Source organism: Paramacrobiotus metropolitanus, unplaced genomic scaffold (genome assembly GCF_019649055.1).
Source record: "Paramacrobiotus metropolitanus isolate TYO unplaced genomic scaffold, Prichtersi_v1.0 Parri_scaffold0000048, whole genome shotgun sequence".
NCBI classification, from domain to species: domain Eukaryota; kingdom Metazoa; phylum Tardigrada; class Eutardigrada; order Parachela; family Macrobiotidae; genus Paramacrobiotus; species Paramacrobiotus metropolitanus.
Genome location: NW_026570268.1, coordinates 424,906 through 444,109, shown reverse-complemented (window position 1 = coordinate 444,109; position 19,204 = coordinate 424,906). Strand labels below are relative to the sequence as shown.

The 19,204-nt window shown below is 46.6% G+C and overlaps 1 protein-coding gene across 1 annotated transcript; it reads right to left on the bottom strand.

Annotated features, from left to right (window-relative positions):
• Positions 1-5,122: 5,122 nt before the first annotated feature.
• Positions 5,123-19,045, bottom strand: LOC129591837 (pre-mRNA-processing-splicing factor 8). The gene is made up of 15 exons (XM_055487665.1): positions 18,758-19,045; positions 17,949-18,506; positions 17,053-17,502; positions 16,170-16,664; positions 14,717-15,866; positions 14,159-14,476; positions 13,506-13,950; positions 12,420-13,009; positions 10,206-10,692; positions 8,998-9,480; positions 8,617-8,871; positions 7,958-8,377; positions 7,171-7,644; positions 6,063-6,701; positions 5,123-5,789 (listed from the first exon to the last, which is right to left on the bottom strand). Exons 2-15 carry the CDS (start codon positions 18,484-18,486, stop codon positions 5,361-5,363), a joined length of 7,173 nt encoding a protein of 2,390 aa, XP_055343640.1. The 5' UTR covers positions 18,487-18,506; positions 18,758-19,045; the 3' UTR covers positions 5,123-5,360.
• Positions 19,046-19,204: the final 159 nt, after the last annotated feature.

Genomic DNA, 19,204 nt, shown 5'->3' with positions numbered 1-19,204 from the left:
AAAACATACGGTAAAACACGGTTGCTATGTGAAAGGTCACATGCACATCTGACAGTGAGTTTTATCCGTTTAGCATACAACTCACGGTACGGGAGGGTGCGATTTCTGCATGGCACTACAAGTACTGGCATGGGTGTTGTTTTGGTAGCGGACAGCTTGGCAGGCTTTGGATGGAACATCAACAATATTTTTGACTCGTAACTACTTATTACACTTTGCATGCAATAAAACCGCTTAAACTATAATAAACAAATCTCTCTAAGCCTGTAAACTTCATCCATAGCGCCCACTACTGACGCCGTGTTCCCCCGTTGAATTTGATTTCGACAAACGCTGTCGAAGAGACTTATTCGAACTTCGCCGGTTTGTTGTTGCAGTCTTTTATCCAGCTCCTTGACGATGGCGATCGCCGACGCTACCCAAAGGCCAAGCGTTTCACAAGCGATCGGAACAAAGATATAACGGCGTTCAGATAGGAATACAGTCTGACTTTCTTTTCCTCGGCCTAGGCAGCGGCAGCTCCCGCTGTGGCGGAAGTTGCTTTAACATGCCATGCAGCCACTGTATGTATACGCCTGCTACATCCCATGGTGGACACATTCCGCGTTTCCAGGCGAATATCGTGCAGCCATCTGGGCGGCGTTCCGTCGTGTGAGATGTCCCGCGCGGCTCCAGTTTTGCTGGTACACCGGCCGACACACATGCTCTGCAAACAAACCATCCCGATCCACCCAAAAACTAGATAGTCGTTGACATCTTGGACATTATCAAGGACATCGGTTTAGGAACAGCTGCAGAACGGCTTTTAAAAAACTTGATAGAAGGCAAAGGAAAAGGGTCCACTGTACGAAAAGCTGCAAACGGTTTACAAGACTGGAGAAGCAGGCACTGGAAAAGCGTAGACTGTACAAAATCTGCAAAACGGTGTATAAGCCTGGATAAGCAGGCAAGGGAAAAAGCGTCAACTAAGCGAAAAGCTGCAGAACGGTTTACAAGAGTGGAGAAGCAGGCACTGGAAAAGCGTAGACTGTACAAAATCTGCAAAACGGTGTATAAGCCTGGATAAGCAGGCAAGGGAAAAAGCGTCAACTAAGCGAAAAGCTGCAGAACGGTTTACAAGACTGGAGAAGCAGGCACTGGAAAAGCGTAGACTGTACAAAATCTGCAAAACGGTGTATAAGCCTGGATAAGCAGGCAAGGGAAAAAGCGTCAACTAAGCGAAAAGCTGCAGAACGGTTTACAAGACTGGAGAAGCAGGCACTGGAAAAGCGTAGACTGTACAAAATCTGCAAAACGGTGTATAAGCCTGGATAAGCAGGCAAGGGAAAAAGCGTCAACTAAGCGAGAAGCTGCAGAACGGTTTACAAGACTGGAGAAGCAGGCACTGGAAAAGCGTAGACTGTACAAAATCTGCAAAACGGTGTATAAGCCTGGATAAGCAGGCAAGGGAAAAAGCGTCAACTAAGCGAAAAGCTGCAGAACGGTTTACAAGACTGGAGAAGTAGTCAAAAAAAAAGCGTTAACCATACGAAAAGCTGCATTGTGGTGTATAAGACTGGATAAGCAGGCAAGGGAAAAAGCGTCAACTAAGCGAAAAGCTGCAGAACGGTTTACAAGACTGGAGAAGCAGGCACTGGAAAAGCGTAGACTGTACAAAATCTGCAAAACGGTGTATAAGCCTGGGTAAGCAGGCAAGGGAAAAAGCGTCAACTAAGCGAAAAGCTGCAGAACGGTTTACAAGACTGGAGAAGTAGTCAAAAAAAAAGCGTTAACCATACGAAAAGCTGCATTGTGGTGTATAAGACTGGATAAGCAGGCAAGGGAAAAAGCGTCAACTAAGCGAAAAGCTGCAGAACGGTTTACAAGACTGGAGAAGCAGGCAAAGGAAGAGCGTCGCACTTTACTACGTTGTTTTGTGTTTCCGCGCCGATAACGTCAACAACATCGACAGCTGGGCTCCGATTTTGTGTTCACAACTTCACATCGCCAAGTGGAAACGAAATGTCTGCTGTGCAGAATAACCTTCAGCAATAAATTTGGATGGTGACCTTGGCGCCAAAACCTTTGTATTTGTTTACTGCAGCAAAATTAAAGCGTTTCCCTAGCTCGAGGATTATTTAAAGGCAAAACAGAATAATTATGTTAAGGCGGTACTTAATTTACCAGTGGCTGGTAGTCCCAGTCTCGTTTGATTTCCGATTATTATTTGCCCACATTTCTACGGGAAATGGGGATGGAAAGAGGTGAATATATTATACGTATACTTGTAACCATTTCGCTATGCTTTTGTCATGCAGTGGCCGCAAGAAGCAAAAACACTTTTCTAGTGCTTGCAGTACCGTAATCGTACAAATCAACTACTTAATTAATTAGCGTCAGAAATTCCTAATAATGACAGAGTCTCGTAACGGTCCTTTAGCTGTAGGAGACCTGCCCTTGTTTTTTGTTTCGCGTAGCGCTCCCATGGTCCCACTTGCTACAAGTGCGCCAGGTACAACGTACTTGTAATAATATAGTAAATATACGTACTTCTCCGCATTTTGAATGCTTCCGGGAATTTTGTTACATTTTAACTGGCCTGAACATGTTCCATTATTTTGCTACTAAACCGGTTGATTTTCACGTCGAAAGCCAGCTTACGTTGTAAGCTCTACCATAAAGAAAGCAAAAAGCGGCAGAAACGTCTGCAAAGAAACGCCACTAAACACTGGAACGCGAAAGAAGTAAGAGCAACAGTGAAACTAGAACAGCTCGTGCGGTGTTATCACGTAGGAGATTATTATTATTATTATTACGGCACAAGAGCAGACAACCCCAAGGGGACTTCAAGTCTGGTCGAACAAAATATATATAGCGGCATCGACGTCGGCTTCAGTCTTCGTAGCAACCATCCAGGGCCTCAAAGGTGACCTTGGTCAAGGAGGGAATGTCCAGTTGGCGCAGATCCATCGAGTCCCACATCTGGGGATCGTCGTCCGGGCCCAGGCAGTTGAACCTACCACCCAAACACCCCACACTGTTGACCATGTTTGTAAACGCCATTACCGCAACCCAGTCACTTACACCTTCAGAAAGTTGCGAATAGTTCTCCACTGGTCCGGATAGGCCAACGTCTGCGCCCAGCGCGCATGGATAGCGGTGACCTTTTGCAGCACCCGCTGACTGGCCGGCGGGCAGTGCACGTCGGCCGTGGTCAGCAGCAGTCGCGCCTGTTCCGCGGCCGTGTGCGTGGAACGGAAGCGCAGCATGGGAATGATTAGTCCCAAGCGATCCGGGAAATTATAACGCAGGAGAAGCAATTCGGATCTGGGTAGCGGGGATGGTCCTTCATGTCACCCCTACCCAGTATCATGTCCGTCGCTGATCCGCGGAGGGCTTCCGGCACGGCGGAGCACCAACTGCTCGCAGACCGCCATCACATCCGCCAGCATGTGGCACTCCAACTGGCCGCTGCGGGGATGGCGGTGCAGGGCCAGGAAGGCCTCACAAGGGTTCTCCGGGATCTCACGACCGTTGTGGACGATGAACAGCGGCACGTGCCGACTCTGAGCGTGTAGGACGGCATAGACTGACCACATTTTCACGTACAGGTCCAGCTGGACGTGCACGTGAGCGCGGCAGTGCCTAAAAACTTGTGCTCACATAGCACAAAATGTGCTCACATAAAGGTCCATGTGCTCACCTAGATTAGAACTTGTGCTTAAAAATTACCAATACTCCCCTCCTCCGTGTAATTAAGCAGCTTCTAATCATTTTATTTTAAAATTATTAACTTAAATACACAAACAGGAAATGCGCGGTGAAGAATAACCTAAACAGTAAACGCCAATCGGTATACAATAATATCGCCTTCTCCGACAATGTGCAGATTTGCTGGTGAACGTCTTTAGTCCAACCGCATTTTTGACAGAAGTTGCGCTACATTCGTATATGCGCATCTGTGCAGTTGTTCCGTTACTTCCGTAGTTACAATGCTGTTTCCTCCTCACGAAGATCTAGTTTTATGCCTAGGTTTGTGGCCGAATCTTACAGTTATCACGTATTTGCACGATGAACCATTACAACAGCAAATCTGTCTGAATTTTCTTAACGAAGCAGGGCAATGCTGCTTTTGAAAATATGAAAGCGCGCTCACATGTTCACCTTCCCTAATACGCTTGTAAACGTAAACTATGTAGTTTACTACCATCTAACGATAAATACAGTATGTCAATGAGTTTACCATGAATTAACACAATGAATTCTGGTACTCTGCACAAAATACACGTTTCTTACACGTTCGCTTCTTGTACGCAAAATACCGGCTTATTGCCGAGCTTCCGCTTGGAGTAAGCTGTACGAGTACGTATTTGGAGTTAGCCGGCCTGGTGATGTCTATAATTTTAAATACCTGAACTATGTTTTTCCCGATAATAAATCTCTGGTAATTTTCGAGAATGACATTTTCGTCTAGGAATACATATTCTATCGGCTTTTCTGACAGAGGTTTCCATACAAGTTCAAAAGAAAGTTTTACGCGACCGGGTTAAAATGAATGGCTATTGCGAAACCTTTCTGTTGCAGCTGCGTGGGGTGTCTACGAGAACGCGAGGTGTCTACCGCCACAGCGTGCGGTCGCCGGTCTCTGACAGTGGACTGAGTGTCCATAATTGAAATATTTTGTCCATCATTGCTGCCAAAGGTGTCCATTTTTGTAAAATTCAAATAAATTATAAAATCTATAAATTCTTCAAATTATTTTTAGTCTTTCAATTTTAAATTAAATTGCTTGTTAAGGGGTTCTTCTTTGTTCTAGCTGTTTGATCGGTTGAAACGATTTGTTTCATGCACGTGCCACCTCGTGCCAGATCTGGCATACCTGGCATTAATTGTAACACCAGTGCTAGTAAGCGGTTTACTTCGACCATTACTGTTAATACAAAATAGTATAGGATACAGGACTGTTATATCATATATAAAAAATAGTATAGCAGATTTAATTACTGTACCTATACCACTGCAACTCTCCAGTGCTTGGTATCAGCAACTCTACGAGTAGACTTTATTGAATCAATTTTGCTTTGACCGTAATTTTCATTTCCTTTAATGATCTACAATTACCTAACAAACGCAATAACTGCTGTACGTTCCTAACATTTTATTCAATGAAAAATAATTCCGGCCACGCGGCCCACGCCCGACAAAATAACGACACGATTACACACATATGCCAGTACGAAAAAGCATGATAATTCGACAAAAAATACACCTTAATACGCCAGCCTCGCGAAGGAAGAAAAAAACACAATGTAAAACAAGGAAAATCCAGCGCTAGCCTTCTGTGATGAGAAAACAGTGCCCAAATGACCCGCGCGACCGCTTCAGGCGAAGGAGTCGTCGTGGTCGACGGCGGCGGCCTCCTCGATCTGCGTGAAGTTGCGGAAGTGCGTGGGACGGTGGTCCTCGTGGTAGAACTCCTTGGGGTTGGCCAGCTGCAGCTCGTACTTCATCTTACTGTCGAACTGCGGCCGACCGACGTTGTAGTTCCAGGAGCCGGCGACGGGCAGCATGAAGAATCCGAGGAAGCGGTCCGACAGCAGCATCTGCACCTTCTCGTAGTGCGACGGCAAATAGCCCTTGGGATTGTTGCCTTTATCGGCGTTCTGCCGGCCCCACTCGTAGCCCGACGGCGTCAGCTTGTACGCCGCCAACGAGCACGAGCCCGGCGTGAAGCTGCACGTCATCACGATGCACCGCTCCCCGTCCCACGCCGGGTGTTCCGCCATGATCTTGGCTTGCGTCGTCACGTCCTGTCATCACCAAAACCAATTACTTTCCGCAAATTATTGATGTTTTATTTATATGTCATTTTGCAGAATTTTTATCACTTTTTCTTTCCATGATTTATTAACGTCTTCTAATTTTTAAATCTTAGCAATATGAAAGCCCTATCATCGGCTTATTATTCGCTTACACAAATTTCTCCGTCGCGTCCTGTGACATTAACCATTTTTAAAATTATTTCTGATCTTCACTAGTGTAATTTTAATAAAAGAATTTATTCTGTGTTGTGGGTAACCTACCTGGGGCGACAGTTGCGGCAGTTCGTTGGGCTGCGTGTGGATCCATCCCAGCGGTTCCATCTCCTTCAAGAAATCGTGCTGCGGCAGCATCTCCGGCATCTCCACCGCCTGGTGACTGCCGCGCTGCGGCGGGACGACGATGCAGCGAATCTCCTTCACCTGCATATTATCCGCCGGACTCACTCCATATAAATAGCCGGCGATCTGCGTGCGCAGATCGCTGACCACGATAAACTTCTTCAACAGGTTCTTGGGCAGGACGTAGGTGAAGCCGGTCTCCTTGATGTCGTCGGAGGAGACGTAGATGTGCTGCGTGCGCAGGTGCAGGTTGGTGGCGGAGATGGCGCGCACGCGCCACTCGGTGCGCGAGGAGAACCACTGCGTCTCGTAGTTGGACGTCGTCGTCGTCACGATGGCGTCGCCCGACTTCGTGGTGGTCTTCGTGGCCACGGCCGTCAGGTTGGACTGCTCGCGCGTCTGCTTCTCGATCTCGGCGATCTGCTGGCGCTGCGCCGAGGGCGCCGAGATCTCCATGCCCAGGATGATGTCGCGGATCTCCGACTGGGTCAGCGAGGCCACGTTCACGTTGTTCTTCTTCCCGTAATCCGCTAAAATCAGGTCCTTCAACGCCACTTCCACCTGCACACATTCCACATTGATTTACACACAAATACATCACGAAAACATGAGAAAGAAAACATAAAAAAATACGGGAAAATAATCAGCAATTAATGGCAGGCGAAAATTAAAATATTTTTCCAAAAAGTAATAAAAACCGCCAACCGACAGATTTCGGAATGCTGATGGTAAGCAACAAGTTTCTAAAAAAATAATTTACCATGCTAAACAAAGCCATAAAGACGGTCAACTGCCAATTACAGAATTACGGACAAGTTCCCGAATTAATAATAAGCAATAAACAGTAGCTAAAATTAAACGAATACTGCTACTTAAAAATATCGGTAATTAAAAACCTCGGTTATAAAAAATTACTGAAAAAATCAACAAAAATGTCAAATCTAAAAAATAATGATTATGATGAGCCGTGCAAAATACAAACAGTAATCCTCAATCAGCAAAGGATTAATTTACTACAAAATGCACCGACCTTGATCCATTCTTCGTCGGTGAGCGTGGGCCAGATGTGGTGCGGCTCGGTGATGGTGGTCTTGTCGGGCTTCAGCACCACCTTGGTCCGCTCGGTGTTGACGTGCAGCGCGCGCAGAATGAGCACTAAGCGCGAGAAGGCGGTGTAGGAGGAGATGTTCTTGAGCCAGTCGTCGTACAAGTTGAACAAGACCATCTGCGGCTCGGTGGCCTTCAGCACCAGGTCGCCCAGCTTCTCCACCTTCAGCACCGACTGGAAGGGCAGCTGCAGCTCGCTGCCCTTGATGACGATGTTGGGGAAGTCGAGGAGATGCACCTCCAACGGGTCCAGCATGCCCTTGCGCGTCACGATGATCTGCTTGGGCTGCTCCTCCACCGGCAGCGAGCGGATCAGCGCCGCCACTTCCTCCGCCGTCTTCCACTTGGCCAGCTGACCCAGACGCTTCTGCCCGGCCCACACCGACGTGTGGATCACCTACAAAACGGGACAATTCGTCATTTCGAGCGTTTGAAACGGGTTAATACAACGCAAAATACGTTGTAAAATTTTTAATAATTTTTCTTAAAAATTCTGGGATTTTAAACTGGGCATAAATTAAACACTTTAATTTACTACGGCGTAAACGAGTGTGCTGGCATTTCAACTGCCTTCTCATGTTGACAAGAAAAAAAATAAAAATTCAAAAACTATCACTTTTCAAACTTACGCTTTAATTTTATATTTTATAAATTTTTAAATTGTATTTTTATTTCAAAATACAAGAAAATCGCATGAATTTTTTGCTGACCTTGAGGAATAGCTGGCCAGTGCGGGGATTGAAGCAGATGAGGGCGCCGTTGAGGGGCTTGGTGGTGAGGTTGCCCTCGAAGGTCTTGTGGATGGTGACGCGGTAGACGTTGGTGTCGTCGACGAACCAGATGATCTGGTTGGAGAAGAGCTCGCCGTAGTTCTGCGAGGACAGGTAGGGCTCGGTGGGCTCGGAGCTGTACAGCTGCAGGCCCTTGCGGATGCGCTCGCGCAGCACGTACAGCGCCGGGTTGGCCTTCATGATCTTGGCCAGGGCCTGCTGGATCAGCGGCTTCGAGCCCGGGAACCAGTTACCGTAGGCGCTGTGCAGGTTGTAGGCTAAATCGATGGCGATCAGCACGCCCGTGGGCGACGGGTAGATGGACATGTTGTCCGTCGTGTAGTCCAGGAATTTGGCGCGCTGCACAAGCAAACACGGGCTCAGTTATGCGGGGAAATAGGCAGAAACAAAATTAAAAACGCCAATCAATCAATAAAAATATTTATAAAATTAAAAGGGTGCCTATTAAGAAAATAGATGCTTTAGCATATTAAACGAGGACCAAATATAGCAAACAAACTCCCCAAAAATGTACAAAGTCTATGAAAATAAATTAGAGAAAAACTGATAGAGTAAGAGCGATGTTGGATGCAATTTACCGCGTAGCGTTCCACGTCGTGCGAGTCGAAGTCGCCCCAGCGCAGCTGCACATCGATCCAGTACTTTTGCGTGGTGGTGCTGTCCATCATGTCCTTCACGTCGGCCAGCAGGCTCGGTCGCGACACGTTCCACTTGTAGGCGGCGAAGAGCAGGATGTCGGCGCAGGAGCTGTTCATCTTGTAGCTCTTGCGCGGATGGATCGTCTCCTTCTGCACCGTCTCGACTTCCAGGGCGTCCAGCTCTTGATCAAACACCTGCAACAGCCCAGTCAAATGTTGATTTATTTACAAAACAATTTGCAAAAACACAAAGAAGTAAATACAAGAAAAACCAGATGGAAAAAACGACCAAATACACAAAAAATAAATGGAATACGGTACCTGACACAAATCCATGACGACGGACTCGTGGATCTTCTGCCAGAGATGGGCGCGGAAGATCTGGATGAGGGAGATCTTCAATGTGGGGATCTTGCCGTGCATGAAGATGCCGGTGAGGTCCAGCTGCACCTGGAAGCCGACGTAGACGTTGGCGCGGTTGATGGTGGGCGACCACCAGAGCGTGAAGCGCCGGTTGGGGATCTGGTTGAGGCCCGAGCGCTGCGCGTTCGTCAGCTTCTTGTACTTCATCGACTCCTCGAACCCGCTGGCCTTCTCCCAGAACAGGCCCTCCCACGTGGGGAAGTACGTGCCCTTGAACAGCGTGTGCTCCAGGATGCCCTCCACGCCGCCCAGCGCCTGGATCATGTCCGTCCGGTAATTATTCAAATTCCACAGCTTCCCGTCGTGCCGCTGGTGCGTCCACCAGAAGGGGTTCTGCTTCAGGATCTGGTACTGCTTGAACTCCGTGCGCACACGCCAGCCCTGATTAAAGGAAGACAATTAATTTTTAGCTGTTGCTTCAACAAGAGTTAGTTTCAGTTGATATATTAAATACATACATATGTGAGATGTGAAAATTTAATCTGTTTTTCGGTCGTTTGCAGCTTTGCTGTATGCAATTTGCACTTGTAAGTTATTAATACATATGTACGGTCTTTATAAATAATAATGAAACTTCCTACTAATGTAACACAATTTCTTCGCTTTTTTGCACCACTGAAATCTGGAGAAATGTTCTTTATTTATTTCGTAATAATTGACTGCTCTTTTCTCTTTTTATTCATTTTTAGCGCATGAAAGCGGTTGTCAATGGCTTCTCACCTCCTCCCGCCAGCAAAATACCTTCCCAATTGAGAACACTTTATATCAGAAAAATGAGCGCGAAGTAATTATTTAACCATTACCAAAGCGAAAATTTCTGGAAAAAAGAGTTTATTAATTCAGAAAATTCCTCAAATCTAAGAATAAATCCCGACTAAGCCGATTTTAACCAGGACAATTACGGGATGAAAAAAGTTAAACGCAAGATAACTAAAAATTAATAGAAACAATAGAAGTATTTCAACTGCCTTCACACCTGAAAAAGCGAACAATTCTCGGCAAAAAGAATGAAAATGTTTATTTTAAAAATTCTATCTCATTTTGTCCCTAGCCAAATTTCATTTCATCATTACAGAAACCACTGGCAAAAAAAATTGTCAGCGTACCTTATCGTAGGCCAGCGTATGGCGATCCTTCTGGAACAACGTGTTGATCCGCGGAATCCCGCGATCCCAACTGTCCTCCAGATCCTCCAGCGTCAGGCGGCGGTTCTGCGCGTTGGCCTCCTGCCGCTTGAGCGCGTACTCGGCCCAGACGCGCTGCGAGTCGATGAACTCGGACTCCCAGGGCTGGATGTAGCGGTACAAGTTGGGGATCAGCTGGTCCTCGTCGTGCGACATGCCCGAGCGGAAGTGCGTGATGCCGATGTCCGTCTGCTTAGACCAGCGCAGATCCGATTGCGGGATCAGCACGTGCCCCATCGACAGCATGCCCAGGCCGCCGATCTCCTTCGGCGTGTAGAACACCACGGGCGGGAAGCGCGACGGCATCTTCGAGTTCAGCCCGATCTTGATGCGCGTCTGGATTTTGTTCTCGCACTTCACCAGCAGATCCAACAGCTCCTGCGTGTTCACCACCGCCTCGCGGTAATACCTGTCCGAAACAAAGAAAATTAGAGAATCATCAATTAAGAATCTAAATGAATACACAGCAATATTTTACGGATCTCTCCAAATTTTCATAATTTCAGAGAAACCAGTACCCAGTACTACTGAATTTAATTACTTAGTTAATTAATCAGATTCCCTGTTCCAAGTTTCTTATGGATTAAATAGCAATAATTATTAGAATAACTTTAAACTTTCAGAATGCCCCGTGTCGACTTTTACTGGCCCGTTTAAATCTTCATTCGCTACTCAAATTTACTGAATTATATAATCTTCTTTTGTTATTTCGACAATCACTGTTTCCATGATTCAAGTTACGGATTCCACAGATTCTACGTTCATAATTTTGCTGATTACATTATCAATCATTCATATTGATCAGTCTCGCTTTTTCTTAAGAAATTTCTTTCATCTCCCATGTATTTACAAAGTGCACCTACAAAATTGTTGCATCTTACGTGCACTTAGGAAGAACACCGTGACATTTATCCATTTTGCATCTAATTATGATGAATGCCTACGAAATTTGGATCTGCTTCGCATGTACTTGCAAAGGATACCTGCGAATTAATACGCATTTCATGAAATTATTAAGTACACAATGGAAATTATGAAGTAAACAATATAAATTTATGCATTTTGCATCTAATTATGATGAATACCTACGAAATTTTGATCCATTTCGCATGTACTTGCAAAGGGTACTTGCGAATTATTGCGCATTCCATGTAATTATGAAGTAAACAATAGAAATTTATGCATTTTGTATCTAATTATGATGAATACCTACGAAATTTTGATCTATTTCGCATGTACTTGCAAAGGGTACTTGCGAATTATTGCGCATTCCATGTAATTATGAAGTAAACAATAGAAATTTATGCATTTTGCATCTAATTATGATGAATACCTACGAAATTTTGATCTATTTCGCATGTACTTGCACAGGGTACTTGCGAATTATTGCGCATTCCATGTAATTATGAAGTAAACAATAGAAATTTATGCATTTTGCATCTAATTATGATGAATACCTACGAAATTTTGATCTGTTTCGCATGTACTTGCAAAGGGTACTTGCGAATTATTGCGCATTCCATGTAATTATGAAGTAAACAATAGAAATTTATGCATTTTGCATCTAATTATGATGAATACCTACGAAATTTTGATCTATTTCGCATGTACTTGCACAGAGTACTTGCGAATTATTGCGCATTCCATGTAATTATGAAGTAAACAATAGAAATTTATGCATTTTGCATCTAATTATGATGAATACTATGAAATTCTGATCTGTTTCGCATGTACTTGCAAAGGGTACCAACGAATTGATGCACAATCTATGTAATTATGAAGAAAACCAAAGAAACTTATGAATTTTGCATCTAATTATGATGAATACCTAGAGTACGAAATTTTGATCTATTTCGCATGCACTTGCAAAGGGCACCTGCGAGATGATGCACATTCCATGTAATTATGCCGAAAACCGTTGATATTTATGCATTTCGCATGTAATTATGACGAATATCTACGGAATTTCATCTACCTCGCATGTATTTGCGAAGAGTACCTACAAATTGGTGTATCTTCCATGTACTTATGAAAAAAATCGTATAAATTTTATGCAATTCGCATCAAAGAGTTTCCGCAGTATTTCGTACCGATATTTACCGTTGGATTTGCTAAACAATTCTTTATTCAACTTACGTCATCAGTCCGATGAGCGCCGTGTTCCACTTGTTGACAATCTTGGTGAAGGTCGTCGAGCCCGAGGCCATCAGGATCTGTCTGACGCGGTTGTGGAACTTCTGCATGGAGTCATCGTCGACGCGCAGGAAGCACTGCGCCGTCCGCTCCTTCGTCACTTCGTTCTGCAGATTCCACACGCCGTCCTTGTGCGTGTACTCCTCGGTGCTGGTGCGGCACTTGGGCAGGATGCGGCACTCGAAGCCGCACAAACTGAAGAGCAGGTTAGGATTATCCTTGGAGTACACCGACACGAAGCTCTCGTCCCAGTTGATGGTGGTGGTGGAGCGCGGCAGCCGGTTCTTGATGTCCCAGAAGACGGCGCGGCCCAGGTTGACGTCGTGCTTCATGAGGCGCATGCGCGAGTCGCGCGGCCAGCACTTCTTGTTGTTGTAGCCCACGATGTTCTCGTTGTTGGGATCGGGGTGCTCCGTTAAGTAGCGCTGGATCAGGTCGCGCGCTTCGTCCGCCGAGAAGCGGAAGAGGACGAAGATCTTGTCGATGTAGCGGCAGTACAGACGGATCGGGTGGGAGGTCTCTGTGGCCACATCCTACCAATAATAACAACTTAATACCGTACTAATACCTGGTGATTTTAAATCATCAAATTAATTTATTTATCACTCATCAGTTTCCTTGATCAAACGCAGGCCATTAGGGAATTTCCGGGCGCATAACACTTTCTCTTACAATAAGCGAAACAGAATTAAAACTAAATTGAAGATTTTGTATTCAACAGTTCGAAAATAATTTACAATTAATTTAATAGCCCACGTTTTCCAGGCAAACAAATAAAATATCACTACGAATACTCCTCATTAAAATTGACCAGAAAATGATAAAAATAAAACAATTCAATAGTCTTATAAATATCCACTGATAAAAGCATTAATGATTACGACTCGGAACGAACCCAGCAGCTGGAAATTACAGCCGAACTAGGCGAGCAAAAATGAGCTAATTAATTAGAGATTTTCACAATTAAATTGTTATTATTAAGTAATTCCAGATACACACAGATTTATACAGCGTGGATGTGTAGCTAACCTGGAAGGTGAGGAAGTCGTTGGGCATCTGCGGCGGACCGGCGATCTCGCTGGCGCGGTGCAGCCCCAGGACGAGGAGGTCCAGCACCAGCCCGTAGTACTGCGTGACGAAGCTGGAGAACTGCAGGCCGCGGATGATGCCGTAGCCGTTGGTGTGCGTCATGTCCTTGTAGTTGATGAGGACGTTGTTCTTGGCCGTCATGTAGTCGGCGATGTTGTGGTCGACGATGAGGCGCAGCAGCCGGTTGAGCAGCGTCAGGTCCATCTTCTCGTACATCTTCTCGAACTGCGACTGCATCATCACCACGCACTGCCCGTCCGTGCTGTCCCAGATGTCCTGCAGGTTGTTGATGCCCTGGCACCACTTGTACACCAACAAAGGCGGCGGCTCCGCGTCCGACGGCTTGATCCACGGCGGGAACAGCCCGCGCTTGTCCGCTTCATACCTGCCGAATATTCGCCCATTAATCGATTGTTTCTTTTTATTTAAAATTAACTGAACTGAGAAATCGTATTTTTTATCCATTAATATACAACTATTTCATGTATGAATTAACAGAATTCCCACAACAAAGCATACCTTAATATTCCATTTCATTTATGGGTTCGGTTTTATTGTTGATTAATTTACAAATTTTTCTACAGGACGCTTACCAAAGATACTGATCCAGATAGGCGTCGGTGATCTTCTCCAGCGGCTCGATATCGTGCACCGGCACCAAATGGCTGTACAGATCCATGAATTCGATGCCGACCTCCTTGAAGGCGCGCTGCGTCAGCAGGTGGCGCTTGATGCGGGACAGCGCTTCGTGCGGATTGTCGTACGCCTGCTCAATCAAGCCCAGTTCCTCGCGCTGACTCTGGTTCAGCCGGGACTTGACACTGTACGCTTCCTTCAGCCGTTCCAAGGCTAGAATCAGCAGCTTCGTGTCGTGCTTGTACGACAGCGGCGGAAACGGAATCGGCGAAAATCTACATACAAAAAAAGCAGACTAAATTCATCAATTTCTTCAATGGCTTATTTGATTTACGGTTTATTTTATGTGCTCTCTTTGCGTTAAGTTATTAACTTTATTTAAAGCAGAGTAAAATTTGTGCTTAAATTGAGAATTTTAGAGTATTTTAACTCGTAAATCTTATTATTTCATTCCTTAAAGCTTGCTTAACATCTAGAGCAGGACGTGATCAATAAATAACGGATTATTTCCTCACCGCCGGCTTTCCAACCAGTGCACGGTAGTCGTGTAAATCGCCACGGCCTCCTCCGCGCTGACATACGGCCCGTCCTTCAAGTAATTATGCTGGCGCTCCTGTTCCGCCTTCAAATACAGCCGCGTCATCCGGCCCAGATTCTTCTTGCACACCGTCTTGTCCACGGTGGCCCCGCGGCGAATCCGCTCGCGGTTGTAGTGCGCCGTGTTCGTCCACCAGTCCGCCTTCAGCTTGACGTAGCGCAGGATCATGTTCTCCACCGGCGTCGGCAGTCCGGGCACCTTCCAGGGAATATTGGCCTTCCAGCAGCGCCACGCCTCGCTGAGATGCTGGAGAATCGTGCGGGCCTTGTTCTGGCGGATCCCCTCCGGCATCATGTCCAGGATGTCGTGCATGACGGATGCCCGCAGCTCCAGATCGAAGTGGCTCTCTACGCGCTGCTTCGTCACCGTCTTGGCCACGCCCTTCGAGTGCCGGCCCTCAAACTGCCGCGATAACAGATTCCCTAACCAGCGCTCCAACAGTGGTGTCACTCCCCGCAGGAAAAACAACCACACCCGCCACGCCGGCGCCCAGAACCCGCATCCAGGGCCTTTTCCCACCGGACCGGTGTTGAAGCGGTAATACACCAGATGCTTGAAGTCCTTGCACATGCGGATCTGCCGCATCAGTTTGTACTTGTAGCGGTACATCCCCGTCAACTGCCCGATGTGCGAGAAGATGTACTGCAGCCCGTCCGCCAGCTGGAAGGCGTCCACGTTGTTCAGCCGGTACTGGACGTGCGCGTCCACCACCAGCTTCGTCAGCCGCAGGATCTCGCGGCACAGATGGAAGGCGTTGCCGAAGCGGGACTTCTTGCGCTCCTTCGTGGTCAGCGTCTTGACGGGCTTGAGGTTGAAGTTGTAGTCGAGGTGGAGGTAGTTGAGGTTCTTGCGGTGGATCAGCAGGTTCAGCATGTTGTAGCCTTGGCGACACACTTGCAGACCGGCTTCCACCCAGTCCAGCGAGGTGGACTGGAAGAATTTGGTGGACTTGAAGGAGCGGAACAGGTAGCGCTTCTTCTGCGGTTTCGGCGGCCGGTGCTTCAACGCGTTGAGCACGTAGGTCTTCAGCAGTTTCTGGTACGACACGCGCACCTTCACCGGCATTCCTAGAATTAAAATAATCAAAAATGAATTAATAATTTAAATGAATTTTTTACTTATCCTTTTTTCACTTATTTTTACATTCGTTTTATTCTAAATTTATCTGCGATTTAATTTAAATTAAACAAACTGCAATATGAATGGTTGAACCATTTAAAATCGTAACGGATGCAAACTAAAACTCGTAATAAGATCTCAGTTGAAAATCCACTATCAACTGTCAAATTCTCACGTTATATACTGAAAATTTACAACAAAAACGATATAAAATTTATTTCAATTGCAAAATTCATTATAAATTTCCTTACCGGTAGGACAGTGTTCGCGGTACCAGTTCTTGACCAGCGGCACGTCGATGGCGCGGCGCGTCATGGCCGAGCGCATGTTGAAGGGCCGCGGCGCCCACAGTAAGCCGATGCCGTTGGCCGTGTTATCCGTGTACAGTGGGGCCTCCTGCAGCAGCGGCTGGACCATCTCGGGCAGCTCGAACTCCTCCAGGTCGTCCAGCGCCACCTCCGAGGAGCGCGCCGCGCCCGTCTTGCTGCTAGTGACGGGGTTGATCAGCGGGTCGAAGTAGAAGGCCGGCAGGTCGGGGTCCTCGGTCTTGATGAAGACCACGTTGGGCGTGTGGTACCAGGAGAGGTGGACGTGGTGCGGCAGGTTGTTGTACAGGAAGGGGAAGGCGATGCGGTACTCGGTGCGCACCGGCTGCCGGATGATGATCTTGTTGATGTCGTTGAACTCGTTCCAGTCCTCGTCCGCCGGGTTCACGTCCTTCACCAGCGGCTCAAACTTCGGACCACCTGGCATTTAATGAACCCAGTTCAAATCAAACTAATCTGCTATTTATTCCTGTTTTTTTTTGCATAAAATACCACTCAGGCGTTGGAGTGACGTCTGGCCCACAAGCAATTCATAAAATTACCTATTTTTCTGGCATGAAATACGGCTCATAAGCCGAACCACCGGCTATTTATTTCCAATAAAATTTAGAAAAAGGCATAAAATGCGTAGGAATTCAGAAAAACAGGATTTATTTCAAAAAGAAACGGTTTAACCAACTGGAATATTCAAATAAAAATAAGAAAAATTTTTAAATTATTTAGATTCCAGAATAAACTGATGTATTTTTTTACGATGAAGTAGAACGTGAAATGCGGAATTTAACTGGAGTATGGAACAATAATTTACCTGGGATGGCCATGTTGAGTGCCTTGGCGGTGAAGAAGGACTTGAGATCGAACAAGTAGAAGTAGTTGTCGTCGACCAGGTCGGACAGCAGCTGATTAGCCAGCCGGTAGAGCGTGGCCAGCTTGGGCAGGTCCAGCGTCCAGCGGCGGTAGGTGGTGCCGTTGATGTGCGGCGTGTCCACTAGCGGTTTGTTGTCGTAGAACCAGTGGCTGACGGCGCGGTCCTCGTTGTTGTCCAGGTCCATGCGGATGGCCTCCAGCGGCTCCACGTCCAGCACGTTGTCGGCGTAGTCCAGCGGCGGCTCCTCGTCGTCGAAGGGCGGGAAGCGCATGCGCTTGAAGTGGCGCCGGTCGCGCTTCTCGCGCCGCATCATGATCCACATGGTGCCCCATTGCGCCACGTACACCGGCTCCACCACCCACGGGATCTCGTTCACGAACGTGATCGCACCTGCAATGCAATACAAATCTTTTATTGCTCTTTTCCTCAAATTTATCCACAAATAATTCCGAAAACCATAACCCAGTAAACAGATAAATACTGCATGAAAACGATTCAGCCACACGACTGTACAAAGTCAAAATTACAAAATCATAAAAATAATTTCGAGAGAAAGAACCAAAAAATAACGATTAAAACAATCCAAAAGACCGACAAATTTATGTATTACTTGATCGAAAGCCATGAAAATCAAGCGAGCGCAATAACAGAAATAACTAAATAAAAAAATTTACGAAAACAAACAGATCAACAAATAATATTCGAACACCATAAAACTCGAGCACAATGATGAGAATAACTATCTAAAATAAAATGCCAAAATAATCAAAGATGGATAATAAAAATTATCAAAAGATAGTGTAATTTTAAGGAACAAAATAAAAGAGTTCTCGCACCTGTGATGTGATAGAGGACCTTGACTTCGCGGACCTGCTCCCACGGCATGGGCATGTTCTCCAGCAGCTTCAGCACCGCGTGCGGAATGTACTTCAAGGCGCCCAAGTAGACGCGCTTGTCGTTCTTGAACTTCTTGTGCGTCATGTCGCCGTGGTCGCGGATGATCTTGCGCACATGCTCCGGCGGCATGTCCTCCTTCTGCGCGTCGATGAAGCCGAATTTGCGCTTCTCCGCGTAGCGCTTCGTCTGCAGCAGCTGCCACTTCTTGGCCTTCTCCTCCAGCTCCGCCTGCCGCTGCCGCTCATCGGGCTGCGGCGGGAAAGGCGCCCCCGGCGGATGGAGACTCTGGAGAGCGGCGGGCGGGGGCGGCCCTTGCGGGGGGACGGGGGGCAGTCCCATCCCCGAGGGCGGGAGGAAGGGCGGCGCGGTGTGGGGCGGCGGGAAGGGGAAGGGCATGCGCGGGGGCGGGGGGCCGCCCGGGAAACCCGGGGGTGCACCGGGGAACCCCGGAGGAGGCCCGAAACGCGCGGGATCCATTGCGGCGGGATCAGACCTCACTATAACCAAAAATTTCCTTAATTTATTTAATTCTTGCTTCCACTAAGTGACTAACACAACTGAAAATGAGCAAAACAGCCGTTGCGAAAGAATTCTCAAAAACAAACTGAGAAAATTCGAAAACTTCGTTCACTGCACAACCAAACAACTCCAGCATTCGCCAAAAACAAGTCCCTTCTGTCTGCGTCATCTAAAATTTCATCCTTCCCTGAAGCACATTGTAGATTAATCCTTAGTTCTGCCAACAAACCTGATTAATCAAGTGGCGGAGAGGAATTATTCAGTGTAACCAGACTTGCAAGATCATCGAGCAGGACTGCAGGAGCCCGGAATGCACGCTATAATTAATAATCACGATCGCACAACCGACAGCATCCACACTCCTCGCTCGCAGTAGGTTAACATAGAAAGAATAACAACTTCTCCACAAAAATTCGATCTTCTATCTTTCCACAGCAGTAATCAAATTATGAAAACTGGGAATCACAGAAATGTACACATCCCAACCGTAACGTTTGGTTTGTCTTTGATAAAAAATTTTGAAAACATGCTGTTACATGCGGTTGCCGATTCCGCTGCGACAGCGCAACGTAAAGTACAGTGAACCCATTACTGTGCGCCGTGTATTAACTGTGCACCGCAAAGCCGACGACTTGTACGTGGTCCTATTGGACTGCGTTTAAAATACGAAATCTGT

Coding starts and splice junctions, on each gene's coding strand:
- LOC129591837 (XM_055487665.1), bottom strand. CDS start 18,486: ATGGATCCCGCGCGTTTCGGGCCTCCTCCGGGGTTCCCCGGTGCACCC. Junction 16,665..17,052: donor ACTCAACATGGCCATCCCAG/GTAAATTATTGT, acceptor ATTAAATGCCAG/GTGGTCCGAAGTTTGAGCCG. Junction 13,951..14,158: donor TATCTGGATCAGTATCTTTG/GTAAGCGTCCTG, acceptor AATATTCGGCAG/GTATGAAGCGGACAAGCGCG.